Source organism: Dermacentor silvarum, chromosome 11 (assembly GCF_013339745.2).
Source record: "Dermacentor silvarum isolate Dsil-2018 chromosome 11, BIME_Dsil_1.4, whole genome shotgun sequence".
In the NCBI taxonomy this organism is placed as follows: domain Eukaryota; kingdom Metazoa; phylum Arthropoda; class Arachnida; order Ixodida; family Ixodidae; genus Dermacentor; species Dermacentor silvarum.
The window spans coordinates 77,396,835-77,412,684 of record NC_051164.1 but is presented as its reverse complement, the minus strand read 5'-3'; the positions used below and the strand labels follow the sequence as shown (position 1 = coordinate 77,412,684).

The window sequence follows — 15,850 nt, the reverse complement described above, 5'->3', positions numbered from 1 at the left end:
CGCCTCCCTCCCTCCCTCCCATACCCCCACGGCCTTTCGCGCGACGGTCGCGTTTGCTTTCCGCTGTGCGTTCGCTCTCTGTGATAGCGCGCGTCCCCCGCGCGCTTTCACTCGCGCATTAGCGCGCGGCGACGATTTTATCGCCCTTGGACTTTATACGGAACCTCACGGCGACGCCGACGGCAGAAATTCGGTTGAAGTGTCCATATAATTGCTATCGAAATAAAACATAATGCGTCACATTTCAACACCTGCGATTTCTCAGCGCCGCCGGGATAACCTGGATGTCCGTTGCTAGCGCAGTGGCGTTGCCTTCAGGAGTGTCATAAAGCGCGTCAACGCCGAGCGCGTCTGCATGCAAACGCACTCGCGTCCGGCCCTCTTTCTTGCGCGGATGGTTTTTGCCACTACAAGCGTTTTGCGGACTGAAATCTTCTATGAAGCACCTCCATGACACGGTGTACCCTTAACATAGTGAACAAGTGGTACAACACCAACTTATATTGAAACGTTGCGAGGCGAGAAGAGGTAGCAACTTCCGACGATACTCGTCAAGGGTCCAATTCACTGGTCGAAACCTGTCGAGCTGCCGCCAGGAGCATCGGCTGCAGTCACGGACACCGCGCGTGTTCGGCGCGAACGCGGGGAAACGCGGACGGCGTCGGCAGCAGCTCTACGCGTTGCGCGTTATCCGAAAGGGCTCGCCGCACAGAAGCACCTTCTCTTATCGCCTCTCCTCCTCGCGCCCAGCGCGGCCTCTCATTGGTCGCTTCCTTCCCCCTGCGCGCGCCCTTTGATCGCCGCCTCCCCCAGCATGCCACTCCTCCTCTGCTGGTCACGTGACCGGGCCTCCCCCGGCGCTGCTCTCATCCTCTCCTGGTGCACGTGACTGCGTGACGCCGAACAGACGGCGAAGGTTCGACTAATAACAGCGTCGCTGTTAAAAAAATGTCGCAGTTTCGCCCGAAAGGCGAAGCATCAATTGCGATAGCTATAAGGAGCAGGGATAGTAGTTTTATCGGCTGCATAAACTTGACACATTCGCTTACTAACTGAATTAACAAGCGTGGTGTCAGCGCGCAAGCAAACATGAATAGACTCGATGACCGCAGACAACCACTGTCAAAACGCGGGCGTGGGGAAGCGCGGCCGCCGCAGTGAGCGACGGTTTGTGCGGTCTATCGCTTCAACGGAAACTGAGCGGCGTATCCACAGCGCATACAAAGGGCAGAGCGGTGTGGAGATCGCTGTCAAGATATTGTGCGCGCGACAGCCCGCACCGGCGCAAAGTACAAGTACGCACTTGTTGGCAGAGTAGAAGCCGTCCCCCCCCCCCCCCCCTTCCCGCGCTTCCTTCCGGCTTTGCTCCTTTCACGTGGGAGATTGCGTTGCCAGTTACCCTTGCGCCCGGTTGCAAGATGCGCATTTGGTGCCGCAGCACAGCGTCGCCCCCTCCCTCCCTCCCAAACCCCCACGGCTTGGTGCGTTGCGTGTGAAGGCGCACGTGCGTGCTTTCACTCGCACATTGCGTCGATCCACTTGAAGTGTCCAGCTGTAGACTATTAGTTCAATCATTGAATGCCGCGTTTCTTAAAGGTGCCCTGGAGACAACATTCTAGCGACGCGTTGGAACGCTAGCTTAATAACTGTACGTTGCGTCGAAATAGACTATTATTGTAAAAAACACTCAAAAGACAGGTTCCGTAGACGTCAATGGTGAAATCGCGACCGCGAGTGAAAGGGCCTTTCACGAGTGAGTTCGTCTGTGCTCCCTTAAGCTGCAGAAGTAGGCGTCTCTTTCTCCTCTAGAGATTTTGACGCACGAAAGGCGTGGGGGGGGGAGGGAGGGAAGGGAGGCGACGTGCTCGTAATTAGAGGCTCCGGCAAATTTTGAGCGAACGCGGGCAAAACGCCGACGGCGTCGACAACAGTTCGTTTGCCGGTGCTGCTGCATGTCCAAGTATCGATGCTTCAAAAATAAACTTTCAGTGCCGCCATCTTGGGCGGTTAACGCTGCTTAATAAGCCAGAAAAAGACAAGATGGGTGGCGACCGCTGCCTTGAAGTTCGTGACGCCAGAGATTTTGACGGCGTCTGCTCGTAGTTAGTAAATCGTTTATCGGTCAAAAATAAACTACATTGTATTCTGAAAGAGCCGATGACTGCTCGTAGCTAGTTTAGTAAACATTTACTGCTACAGAACGGCCTTAATATGAAAAAAAGAAAAAAAGGAAAAGATGCATTGAAAGTCGTGACGTTAGACTACGTAGTGGCGTGGAGGTTTGGGCGCAAGAGTCAAGAAATCTAACTCATCACCGTGAAATCCACGAACATAGAGCCCACACACACTTAGTTAGTGCCAGATAGATAGATTGATTGATTGACAGCGTTAACATTTAAACGGGCGGTTCGGACATGTCTATCAATTCAGCAGTTGTTGTCGTCGTTCCAGGCCGTCTGGTCACAGCTACATTCCGAACGTCGCGTATAATTACATCCACAGAATAAGAACTTGCAGCTCTTCGTGCCGCTGGTGAATATGTTGTACAGGGATCGCCATATGAACGGGCAGTGTACTGCGATTCTAAAGCAGCCCTTCAAAACCTGCAGGCAGCTCTGCCCCGTTGTGAATGATGAACAGTTCATTTCAAACATAGTAGAAATCTACGATCGGCGCTCTTGGAAGACGTGGTGATGTTATTTTCCAGTGTCTACCTCGTCATTGCGGCATTTTCGGCAATCACCTCGCAGTTGAAGCTGCCAGATCAGCCCACGGCAACTCACAGACCATACTCTAACCACTATCAGGAACCGACGCAACCAGAGGACTTCAATGAATCGCTCGCGATATCACGCCGGCTTCTTTTGAAACACTCCGAAGTCTTCGAGCCGTCGTTTGTACGCATGCTTTTATCCATCACTGCAGCATGGACTGCCATGAAAACCTCTCGCGGTGTGAATCTAAACACCGCTTGCGACTGGGTGTAGCCTTCAGAAATTCATACTCCATCCTTGCTACAATGGCTGACTGCCCGATATGCGACCGCTGTAACTGTGACGAGACCATCGAGCACCTGCTCGACTGCTGCACCCGCTTTAACGTCGGACGTCAGACCCGCCTTGCGAACTCGACGGCAAAAATTAGTAAATTGCGATATGGGCCATAAAGTGATTAGTTAAAAACCTAATTATTGCTTTGTGTTAATTAGTCGATTATGCATTTCAACTTTTTTGTGCAAGTAATGTCTGCCTCTTCGAGTAGACCAGCTCACTAACTAGAATTGTGCTATCTGCCACAGGCAACCTTCAAACATTTTTGAAAGTGTTCGCTGGAACACTCTGTATATCAACTGCGTTGTAGTGTAAAGGAGCCAAAGAGAGTACTTACAGAAAGTTCCAAGAATTTTTACTTCGTTGTATAAGCCCAAAGACAAGAGAAAGAGAGAGCGTGAGACAGGAAAGGCAGGAAGGTTAACCAGAGGCGAATTTCCGGTTTGCTACCGTGCACTGGGGTGGGGGTATACCAGGATATAACCGCCGTAGTTGCTCAGTAGCTATGGTGTTGGGCTGCTGAGCACGAGGTCGCGGGATCGAATCCCGGCCACGGCGGCCGCATTTAGATGGGGGCGAAATGCGAAAACACCCATGTACTTAGATTTAGGTGCACGTTAAAGAACCCCATAATTTAATTAATTTTATACCAGGGTATACTTTGCAACCTATGAGGTCACACTAACATGCCGACACTGAGTTTCCTGCGCGATATTCGGTAAATTAAAATGTGCCCTTTATTTCTTGTTTTTTTTAGTACCTGACGTGCCTCAGCGAAATTAACTAAAGTTTTGAAAGGGTACTTTATCAATGTAAATTAATTTAGCCTTTGTCTTTACCGCCCTTTCAATAAAGCTCAATAAAAACGGGTTGTTGGGCTAGCTGGATGCTTCACTTTTGGATGGAATTAGCGTATAGACTCGTGTAAGGGCCGCACCCGTGTAATGTCGCACCCCCAACTTGGCAGGACAAAATTTGGAGAAAAAAAAAACATTTTCAAGGGCGAAGCAATCGTGTTCGGTGCCCCGATACCGCGCGCGTGCATCGGCGAAATTTCGCGCGCTGTGTACTTTCGCGTGCCGCTACTAGATAGCGAGAGCCGGGGCGTGCACAAGGTCTGGGGGAGTGCACAAGTCGCTGGCTGCGCCGGCACCATTTTGACCAGAAGGTTCGGTCCCATGTAAGGGCCGCTCCTCGTCAAAAATTGCGAAAAAAGTGCGGTCCTTATAAGAGACTATATACTATGACGCAGCAGTAATACGGACGACAAAGATGACGTAGACAGGCGCACATAAATGTGTGTCGTTATCGCTGCGCCATAATTCTTTCACGGTGTCTCTTTAAGTTCTGTCAGTAAGAAGAAATATTTTGTTTCCAAAATCTCGTTTTTTTTAATAATCCGAGACAATCGTCGGCAAAAAAAAGAAAAAAAAAAAAACACGCGGCGTAATACGTAGAGTTCTTTCAATCGGACTGGGAAGCTAACGTACGCGCGCCGCCAGAGGACTCTCTTCGCACGGGTGACCCCCGGCTTAATTTGCATTTCGGAATGACGCTGGGATTGCGTTCCCCGCAAATTGTGCGTGCCTATACAGATCGCGCCACGGGTCTTGACGCGGTGTTGATTGCTCGGTTGGGATCCGCGCTAGCATGGAGGCGTGAAAGAATTCCCGCGTAATACGTAGCCCGTCGAGGTGAGCGCGCGGTTCACCGGGCACAGTGATGCGAGAGAGAGAGAGAGAGAGCGTCCTTGACAGACGTCCTCTCACAGTAGACGACGTGCTTGGACCGGGGTCATTCACTGATAAGTCAGGGGCGAGCCGTCAGCGCCCTTCGCGATTTCTTTTAGTCAACACGAATCTCGTGGGTTGCCTATCAGTGACACTACGCTATTCAGCTGCAGGTCTTTTTTTCGTCTTTTTTTTTGTAATTGCGATAGCAGTTATATGGACACTCTAGGCGCATTTATGCAGTCGTCGGCGTCGCCGTGATAATCTGTATAAAGTCCAAGGGCGATGACATGATCGCCGCGCGCCGTGTGTTGTATGTGCGAGGGAAAGCGTGCGAGGGTGAGCCGACGACGGTGGCTTAATCTCGTGCGCGCAAGGGATGAAAGCGGGGAGGAAGCGCGCCGTCTTCCGTCGCGTGAAATGCAATGGTGGCGGGGGGGGGGGGGTGGAGGCGAAAGAGGAGGGGCGTTCTACTTCGGCTGCGACTGCGTATGGCGCGGTCGCGTATGCACTATCTGGAAAGCGGTCTGCAATGGGGACAGAGTGCGCCGAGTGCTGATAGCTTCGTGTGCGCTGCGTTCTCGCCGCTTAGTTCGCGTTGAAGCGAGAGGCAGCACGAAAGTCAGTTCGCTCGATCCTGCCGCCGCGCCTCCTCACTCCAGCGTTTGGACAGCGGGTGTGCGCGCTCATCCAGGGAGATGTGTTCGTGTTTACCTGCGCGCACATGCCACCTGACTTGTTAATTTAGCTAGTAAGCGAATGTTTACAAGTTTATACGGACAATGAAACTACTATCCTTACTTCGTATAGCTGTCTACTAATTTGTTATCGCAATCCATGCTTCGCCCTTCTGGCGATACTGCTACTAATTTTTAAACGTATGCATGCCGCGACCATGTCGTGCTTTCCGCGGTCAGGTTTATGAGCAAATACGGATACATGAAAGGACTTATGTGGGCGCCACGCTTCTATAAGGTGGGTGACTTTTGCAAGTGCCGGATCGTGTTTGCGATACTGGTGACCGTATAGTGTGCTTGTGACTTGCGTTCGTGCGCGTCTGATGCTTTGTTGATATATATATATATATATATATATATATATATATATATATATATAGTGTGTGCGTGTGACTTGCGTTCGTGTGTATGGGGTCTTGCATTGTCATGTAGTAAGAACCAGTCCTGAGACTGCCACAAATCAGGGTGGCGACATCAAATTGCTTCTCGCAAACGTTTCAAGACTTCGATTTAAAGAGTTTGCTTCACTTTTGACCTGGAGGAATATACTCATTGTGAACCAATCCTATACTATCAAATAATGCGATCAACATTGTCTTTGTTCTGGAAGGTTGTCGTTAGACTTTTTTCGAGGCTGGTGATACGTCTGGCTCTATCCAATAGTTCAGCACAAATTATTCGTTTTCCTCTTTCTGTTCGTCTGTTAGTGAGTGACGGACGATTTTTGCAGTAAGTTTCTGTTTCCCTAAATCTTTGCGTAAAATCTTATGACATACATCACGATTGAAATTCAGTTCTTCTGATATTCGCAGTTACACGACGGTCTTTTTGGAATAACTGCCTTACACGCTCCACGTTTGCATTGGTATGTGCTGTAGACGGGCGACCAGCTCTGGGATGGTCTTGCACTGAATCTCTGCCTTCACGAAACCTTTTGTGCCACTCGAAAACACGACTTTGTGAAAGTGCCTCGCCTGCATATGCTCGCTTAATCATGTTCCACGTTTCACTAGGGGTTTTCCCGAACTTAACTCAGAACTGAATGCTCACTCTTTGCTCACAATCAGCCTCCATTGTGTCACCTTAACTAATGCGACGACAACCCGAACAATGTGTTACTAAGCACAGCTCTGCCACCTAGTGAGTTTGCGCGGATATATGGCCAAGGTCATGTCAAGTAAGAACACATACCAGGTAACATAAAAACAACGTTTGTTCCTTTTTAGTATTGCAAACTCAGAAATAAAAACAATTGTCTTGGAACTCATCTGACAAAGGTTGTGTGTGTGTGTGTGTGTTGCTGCTGCTGTTTTTCTTTCTTTCTATTCTAACTGGAGTATTGGGATTTTAGGATAGCCATGCCCTGAAGAGGGTTACCTTGCTATTTTTTACATAAAAATCCGAGGGCACTTAAGCACTTCTTGTGAGTTGTGAATGCGAAAGCATTAATGTCCAATTGAGCGGCGCTGAGCGGTCCTTCGAGTTTGGCGCTTCGAGTAATGTACCATAGCAGTACGTGCTGCCCGAGATAGCAAGCAGCAACAGCAGCCTTCGGTGACAACGCCGCATGCCACCGACGTCCTGCGCGACGAGAGACCGAGGAAGCAGCTGCGGCCACGAAGGCCGACAGGCGCGCGCAGCAGCTAAGCCCAGTGGGGGTGAGAGAGAGAGAGATACGGACCGCGCTCCGGCTTCCGGACCAGACCGAGGGTGACGTGGCGTCGCGGCGACGCCCTCTCCCCTCACACGCCACCTGGCGCGCCATCGCCTAGCAGGTGTTGTTCCATTGGACCCGCTCTGCCCCGTCGAGGCGCGCTCGTGACGTAGCGTCGCAGGCAATGGGAATTTAGGTGACGTTTCGCCGCTACTATCGGCCATTTGACGCTTTCGCATAAAGCAATAGAGATCCTATGCCCCTGAAAACCCGAATACAACGAACTGTTGGGCTGAGTTGGTTGAACCAGAGTCCAACGTTTTGAGGGACTAGGCGTGCAGTACTTTCCACGATCATGTTTATGTGTAAATATGGATGGTGCATATGTGTGTACTACACGACAACATTTATAGTGACATTGTGTGCTTGAGACTTTACGAGGCTTCTTTTTGCAGTTTTTATTTTATTGGTCTCTCTTTTCTTTTCTTTGTTTGTTCGGGCCTGAGTAGTGTAGTTGACGTAGCCTTCTCTAGTAACCTGGCCGACCCCCCCCCCCCCCCCTTCCCTAAAAAAAAAAAGCAGGTGGTTTGCGGTAATTATAGAAAAGTACAATGCGATTAGGAAGAATGGGTGTGTTCTTTTGTGTGATTTTCCGTTCTTCCCGTCGCGGCAGTAGTTTCCTATTGATGGGTCAACTTGGCAAGGGATAAAGAACTGCCCACTTAGACAACGACGAGTGGAATCCCCGTAAAGAGCGGGAACTCCCAACTGCGCGTGTTGTTATCGAAACGAGTGTTGCCGGCGTACACTCTTCTGCATAGTGCAAGTAGTACAGCGCGAAAAGATGACGACGAAGAAAGTCTAGACACATTGACACACAGGACCAGCACTGCCTGGTCCTGTGCGTGACTGTTCTTTTTGTCGCCATCTTTTCGCGCGCTGTGTGTCGCAGTATTTGCAGGATTCCGCACCAACTTGCCGAAACTGAAGCGCTAATCTTCTGCATGCTATCCTGCGCACAGTTGTTCTTCAGTCGTATCAGTTTTACTCGGCTGCTCATCGGACTGTAGACATGATAAGAGTTTCTTTTAAAAAAAATACTAGAGCGAAATCTGGCGCCGCGGTCGTTTTGTTGACACACGGACTAGTCCAATATTCGTCCCTGTGGCTTCAAGCGTTCTTGTGACGTAACTTATTACGCCTTATCTTATCCGAACTTCAATGCACTCACAGTTTTCTGAACGCAGCGAGGCATTCATTGAGAATGGCGGCATTTCGAACGCAATGTGTTCTCGAAAGTGATCGAATGGCGAAGCCGTTTGAAGCCAGAAGGATAAAGCTTACACAAATTCACGTACTAGCCATTCTTCCCATGGTGGCTTCAACCCTGTAGCTGTTCACTTGCAGCAACGTTTTTGTAGGGTATGGTAGTCATATTCAGTAGGGTCCTGCGGGATTGTCCGACAGCAGCGACACCGATGAGCGACGAAATGAAGCTTGAAAGCTTGGGCGCTTCGATGCCGTCGTGGCGTATCGTCTGTACTAAGCGCTAGCTCGTATATTATAAGTGTTAGGAAGTATGCTCAGATTGCAGATCCGGCTAAAATGACCATTGTCGTTTACTACTCTGCGCGTGTCTAGAACTGTGATGATTCCTTTCTTCTTCTGGTGCCTGACGAAGTGACGGTATTTCGCAGACACAGTGGTTTTGTAGTTGCGATTCACGTGCACTACACAACCTGCACTGTTGCTTGATAAATGTGTTAATTGTCCGCTTAAAATCAAAGTTGGTTGCGACTGGCGCAATTTCTAAGCTATTTCACTCGCCTGTTGCGGGCGCAGCGGTTTTTACATGCAAAGCCCGTTACCAACTAATTGAAAGAACGAGTCTGTTTGAAACATATTGGGCAGTTTTAGCACGGCGTAGACTTACAAGCGTATGAGTACACCGAAACATCCTATGAAGCTTTGTTCAAAAAAAGGCGCGTGGAACACCTATTGGAATGTGCTGCTTTGTTGTACATATTCTTCAGAATCTACATAAGACCATAACACACGCATATATTGCTCTTTTTCTTTCTTAGTTTTTCTTTTATTCAAGGATGTCCATGGAGTAACATATGGTTGAATACAGCGGAGCGGCGCAAAATGTTTCGGTTGGCGCTGTTCCCGGCAACGTCGTTCGGCGTTCGCGGTATGCGTTTGCACTGGTACAGACCTCGTAGATGACTAGAGCACACGAGTGCGTTATTACTGAATGTCGCGACATTTATACCCTGCTTGCTGAAAGCTGCTGTTTGTGTGTGCAGAATACGATTTGTATTGCTGAATAAGAATAGAAAAGCTGTTTACAACGCCCAGAATTACTAAAAATAACGCGGGGGCGCGTTGTTATTGGCAGTTTTGACATGCGCCCGCCTATACGCTAAGCTGAAACGTTGTGACTCAATATAGCGGGCTAATGTGCGGATGTCACTTTCTCGCAGGTCGTGCTGGCTGATGTGCGAAGTTACTGCCGGGAAATTGCTCGCCAGGCTCAAAGGTGCGCTGTCTCGTTTTCTTCTTTTTATTTCGATCGCTTTTTCAGTACTTCTTGACTCCTGCGGGTTTCAAGCAAGCGCTTACGTTGTGCACGCTTCATGCTAGATACGTTGCGTGTCGTCCCTGCCTAAGTGTGCACACTGTATGTAAACTGGCAATTTCGACGCTTCGCGATCGCGCGTGTGGTTGAAATTGCGAGCGAAATAGCTACGCGATATGTTTTGAGCGAAAATTTAGAAGCTAGTAAATACTGCAGAAGCCGAGTATCGACGTACACGGATAAGATGACGTCACGAATGAGCACTTGTGTCGTCTCTTGTTGTTCGTGCCCATTCGTCGCTCTGCTACATGATGCGCTATTGACATGCGCTCTACCGTCGCCGCGCCGACAGGCCGGATCACTATTGAGCATGACGCCACTACCGTACGTGCTTTTGATCAGCAGTTGCCGCTTGAAGTGCACCGCTGAGGAGTTTGCGCTAACAAGGCGTAGATCAATAGTGCATGTTGTTGGGCTTCACGTCCATGTTTGTATCGCGCAGCATCTTGCTTAACGAAGGCGTAGATACTACGAGCCTTGGTGAATACGCTGTGTTTTCTGCGGCCCGGTATATTGCGGCGCCATCTAGCACGCACTTATCAAATCATGGCTGCCGAATCCGAGTTTCCGGTGCATACTTTTCTGTTGTTTCGTTTTTTCTTTCTTGTTTTTTTTTTTTTGTTGAAATTATTAGACAGATAGCGCACAAGAAGCTTGCCTGATTACGTGGGTCAGTGCAAAGAATAACTATAACGCGCTATAGTAAGTAACATTTTGCTTGAGAGCACACTCGGAGGCACATATGACACCGAAGAGGCTTCAGACAAGGCGCTTCACCAACAATTGCGAAGGTAAAGTGTAACTTTCTGTCGCAAGTAAAAAAGAAATTACTGGTTAAATAAACGCTCGTTGACACGGCTCCACCGGAGTTTCAGCACCGTGTTGCGCGACAGACAGCAGCTGCGACACTTTCACTTCCATAGCGAGGTGCCACCGATGGAAGAGGGGCTGTCGCCGTCACCGCAGCCGCAGCCAACGGTGGAGGAAGAAGAGGCCGTGCCTGACCCTAATTTCATCGTCCTCGACGAGGAGCCCGGCGACGACGAGGTGCTCTTCATGGAATTGTCGTCGGAATCATCGCAAACCGGTGAGCGTCAAATTTCCATTTCTTGCGGGGCGTTTACGTTTCAGCACTAAAACGTATACGTGGCCTGCGCTTAAAGCGTGCGCACGAACACATTGCAAGCACCTGAAAGGACGTCTGCATGTGTGCGCATATATGTGAATGTGCACACACACACAAGCACATAGACGCACACATGCACGATCACACACGCACTTTACTTTGAATTCAGTGGGACTTTAAATCCCCCCCCCCCCCCCCCCGCAAATCCTTAACATTCCCGCGAATACCTCCTTCCCCAATTCTGTTCATGGCGTCGGTTTAGTTTCGACTCCACAGCGGCGCTTTCCGGTGGCGCAGCCCGCGATGCTTGTATGCCGTGAGACAAAACAGCAGGAACAGTCATTGCAGCGTTAGTTGCGCTGTTCCAAGCTCGCTTTCTCACACAGAGCCAGGAACGTTTTCGGCGCGTCCACTTCGACGCGCGATATCTTACGCGATGTCTTGCGAAGGTGATCGCCCAAATTACCGCGCGTAAGGTCGAGCTCTAATCGCGCACCGAAGGCCGGCAGTCTTACGACCACACGGGCAAGCCCAACGTTCGCGTGCGTTTCGCAGCAGCCGCTTAACACGAAAAAAAAAAAAAGAAAAAAGAAAAAAAAGCTGGCAGATCCCACGCCCTGTGGGAATCGATGTTATGCGAAGCAGTGTGCGTGGACCCTACCAAGTTAACGAAACGACCATGAGAGCACCAAGACGTAGGCGGCCGTTTCATGACCTACACGACACGCATGTCATGACATTCATGTCATGAGTCCTCAGGAGTCCCTCTAGTTATTCCTAAGAGACCTTAAGGCGAAAGCATTAGTCATGCTCATGACTATGACTTCTACCATCAACCTTTAGCCTTTTCCTTCACTTAGTACCACATCCGAACCCATTCCATTGGTTTTTGAGTGTTAAACATTTTTCGCTGAGTCATTGTCATTTTTGCTGAGTCAATCTCATGAATATGACTTCTACCATCATCCTTTAGTGTTTCCTTCACTTAGTACCCACGTCCGAACCCATTTCAGAGGTTTTTGCCTCCTCGTCCTCTTTTGAGTGTTAATTTTTCTCGCTAAGTCATTGTCATTTTTGCTGAGTCAATCTCATGACTATAACTTCTACCATCATCCTTTAGTGTTTCCTTTACTTAGTACCTACATACGAACCCATTTCAGTGGTTTTTGAGTGTTAATATATTTTCGCTGGGTCATTCTCATGACTTACATTACACGCATGCCATGACATTTATGTCATGGCCTATCATTTATGTTCGTCATACGCTCTTGTCATACTAGGCCAATTTTGGTACCTACCAAGTTAACGAAACGACCATGAGAGCATCAAGACGTAGCCGGCTAGATAGATAGATACTGTCAAAGTGGCAAATGTTTGCCAAGAAATGCCTCGCATTTAAAAGCGGCGCATATTAAATCCCGTGCCGAATAAACGCTGGGAGTTACCTTATAGTGCAGTACGAAACAAACGTAAAATCGCAAAGGACTATAAGTGCAGACCGCAGACCGCAAACCACAAAGTGGTGGCCCGAACATTTAAAACATCAGCCGAAAGAATGGGAAAAGTATATAATTATATATATAATATATATATATATATATATATACGTAGCGTTGAAAGCCTAAACGCTCAGGTGCTACATGCACTCGAGAAAGAACCGCGGTTCCTTCCTGCGTCAGCTACGGGCTATAGATATATGAGGTAGGCGGGGGGGGGGGGGGGGGGGGAGGCGGGCGTTTTTAATTAGGCAGGGCGCCGTCGTCGGCCGACCGGCGGCGTTTCACGGCTCTACGAGTTCCTCCTGGAAACCCGCGCTGTATTATACGCGCACGCGTAGCTCACTCTAACGGCGCGTAAGCAGACGTGCGTGCTACCGCGCATGCGCGTTCCGGCGGCGGCGGCATGCGTAGGGATGACGTAGGAAAGAGGAACAGGGAATTGAGGAAGAAAAACACACACGCAGACGCCTGGAGTCTTGCTGCTGCAAAAGTTCGCGCGCACCCAAGCTCTTTTTTTTTTTCTCCGGTTCTACAGCCCACTATGCTTCAGGGAAAAGTTCCAGGTGAAAGCGCCGACGAGGCTGTTTCCATTTTTTTCCCTTTTTTCATCTTTTTTTTTTCTGCTGGCCTGTGTAGGAGAGGATGGGAGATGAGGGGGAGAGAGTTAGACTTTTCTCGCTTTGTTCCGGGGTTTCTCGGAGAGTTGAGGAGAAACAGGAGCAAGAAATGGGGAAGCGAGGCAGAAGGAAGGGGTCGGATGGGAACGAACGGGAAACGTACAGGGAGGAATGCGGAAAGACGAAACGCAGCACAACGGGGGAGGAGGTATGCGAAGGAGGTATACAGACACGGCGGGAAGAAAGATGACGGCGTATAACTAAGGAGGCTAACATAGAGGTTGCGAAGAATTCCGAGAATACGCGGATTGCAAAGAAGAAGAAAAAAATACAGCGAGAAATAAGCGGGGGAATGAGGAAGAGGTTCGGGAAAAAATGCCGGTGAAGAAAGAAAAAAAAAAAAAACAGAGAAAGATACGGGAGAAGGCAACTAAGGTAAATCAGGAACAAAGTAGAGCGATAACTAAGAACGACTGAGGAATAGAGGAATGGTGGGGAGACGGACGAGCCTGGAAATAGTTTAATAAGAGGAAAGAGAGAGAGTGAGAGGAGCAAAAAAAAAAAAAAAGGTAAACTAATGAACGCTCCAGAGATGGAGATAACGCATAGAACCCGTCGTCCAGCTTATTCCCTTCCGCGGGCCGCAGCGGCAACAAGCGTCCGCCGCTGCTGTTTCTGCTCCTGAATTTCCGGGGTTTCTTCTGCGCGCCAGGGATAAATTAGATCCGTTCCCGATTCGACAGCCATGCCGGCGGGAAGGTGTGCAGAGGATCCTGCCCTCCCTCTCTTCTTGAAGGCGACGCCGAGGCATTTTTTCCCCTTCTACGTTTCTTTTTTGTTTCAGTGCATGGTCGTGCTTCGCTGTACACATGACAAAGGCTACAACGTACAGAGCGGACCCTGCCCCGCCCCACGAGTCGAATAAGGTTGAGAGAAGGGCGGTGGGAAGGATGGGGGGGGGGGGGGGAGGGCGAGGCGAGTTAATCGCCTTAAGAGAACACGGAGAGCGCTCCGTCGGGGCTGCAAAAACTAAAAATAAAATAAAAACGAGAGTCGAACGGGCGTCGACGAATAGAAGCGGTAACGAAATTATTGTTTCTTTACTTTATAATTGAGTCGCGGGCCCCGGCCGCAAATTAAGATGGGCAAGGAGCGCGGCTGCCACTTCCTCCGCTTCACTCTTTACACTTTCTTCGTGCGATTTCTTATTTGACGTTCTTTCTTCTTATTCGAGTCGCGTCACACCCGTGGCGAGGTCGCGTCTGCGGCGAGCTTTGTTCTCAAATTAGGTTGAGGGCCGCCACCCCCTGCTCTCCCGATCTCAATCTTGCTCTCACAAGCACGCGCACACACGCACGTACAGGCGCGCAAGGACACACGGTAAAGGTGTCGTGTTCTCTCACGCTTGCGCGCAGCGCCGAATGCACTTGTCACTGTAAGTCGGCGGCGGTGTTCCTTGAGCGCCGTGCTCAAAGCTCGGGCTCCGTTACTGGAAGCGCTCTTGTCTGGCGAAGTGATTATACGACGGGTGCCACCTCAGGCTGTTTCGTGAACAGCGCTGTTCAAACTGAACACTTCGCTGGAAGATGCGCTTGAGCTTTGGCGGGTGCAGGATTACTTAAAGGCGGGTAATGGAAAGCTGGAAGGGGTAGCTGTGCGACTGAATCAACTGACAGTGCACTGAATGCCGCAGTCTCGGGATATATCTCGGGATTTCCTACACTGGCTATATATATATATACAGGGTGTTTCAACGAACATTTTCAAAAATGTTTAAAGGTTGCCTGTGGCTGATAGCACAATGCTAGTTCATGAGCTGGTCTACTCGAAGAGGCGGACATTACTTGCACAATAAATTGAAATGTGTTATCGAATAATTAAGAAAAACAACACTAATTATGTTGTTAACTAATTATGTTATGGCCCATATAGCAATTTACAAATTCTAGCCGCAGAGTTTGCAAGGCGGGTCCACTTGAAACGAATTCTCATGATGACGCGAGTTTTGATATATTTATTCCCGAACTTTGCGGAGAAATGCATTTGCGTTCCAGTTACGTTTGTGCGTCATTGCATAAAACGACGCCCCCCCCTTTTTTTTCTGTAAATGTCACCCCGAGAAAACGACGACACTAAGAAATGGAATCACATTACATGGCCGATCGAACGTTCGAGTAATGGATCTTGTTCTTCTACTTTGAGGTGAGTTTTAGCACTTACCCAGCAGAGGCTAAGCAGAACACAACTTCAAATTTTGGCAGTATTTCTACGCACTTGTGTCCGCGAGACGTCTCAACGGGCGCTGTTATTGCGGACCAGTTCTGTGTCTCGCGGCAGTACGATAACGCTGATCTATGTGATTCCGCTTAAAACGAAGCAAACGAATAAAAATCAAAGAAAGAGAGGGAGAAAGAAAGACAGACTGGTCTAGTAAATGGCCATAAGTGCCCGCTTTGTGCCGGGTGAGCTCTCAGAGGTACGTTAAACGCCCCCCACTCTATTCGTTAGTCCCGCTTAGTCCCTGCTTACAGTAATGGGATCGCGCTGAGCGATCATCTGCAACGTTGCTAAGTGTTTAGCGAGCCTTGATACACCAAGCGCGCTCTGCCGCGCAATGCTCTTCGCTGCACCGTGCATTGCTGGGTGTAGTTAGTCTCGCTAATGTAAAGACCGGATTGTCTACCAGTGCGTGTACGGCTGAGTAGTGGATGGAGGATGAGGCGGTAAACCCACCGCGCTTAGGATGGATGGATGGATGGGTGCCATGAGCGTCCCCTTTGGAACGGGGCAGCGGGT

At 49.4% G+C, this 15,850-nt stretch overlaps 1 protein-coding gene across 1 annotated transcript in view; it reads left to right on the top strand.

Moving 5' to 3' along the window:
- Positions 1-15,850, top strand: part of LOC119434143 (serine/arginine repetitive matrix protein 1-like) — a 124,915-nt gene that overhangs the window by 78,357 nt on the left and 30,708 nt on the right. The window contains exons 8-9 of the mRNA XM_049659074.1: positions 9,661-9,713; positions 10,736-10,899. Coding sequence (XP_049515031.1) covers positions 9,661-9,713; positions 10,736-10,899 — 217 coding nt within the window. The remainder of the gene's footprint in view (positions 1-9,660; positions 9,714-10,735; positions 10,900-15,850) is intronic.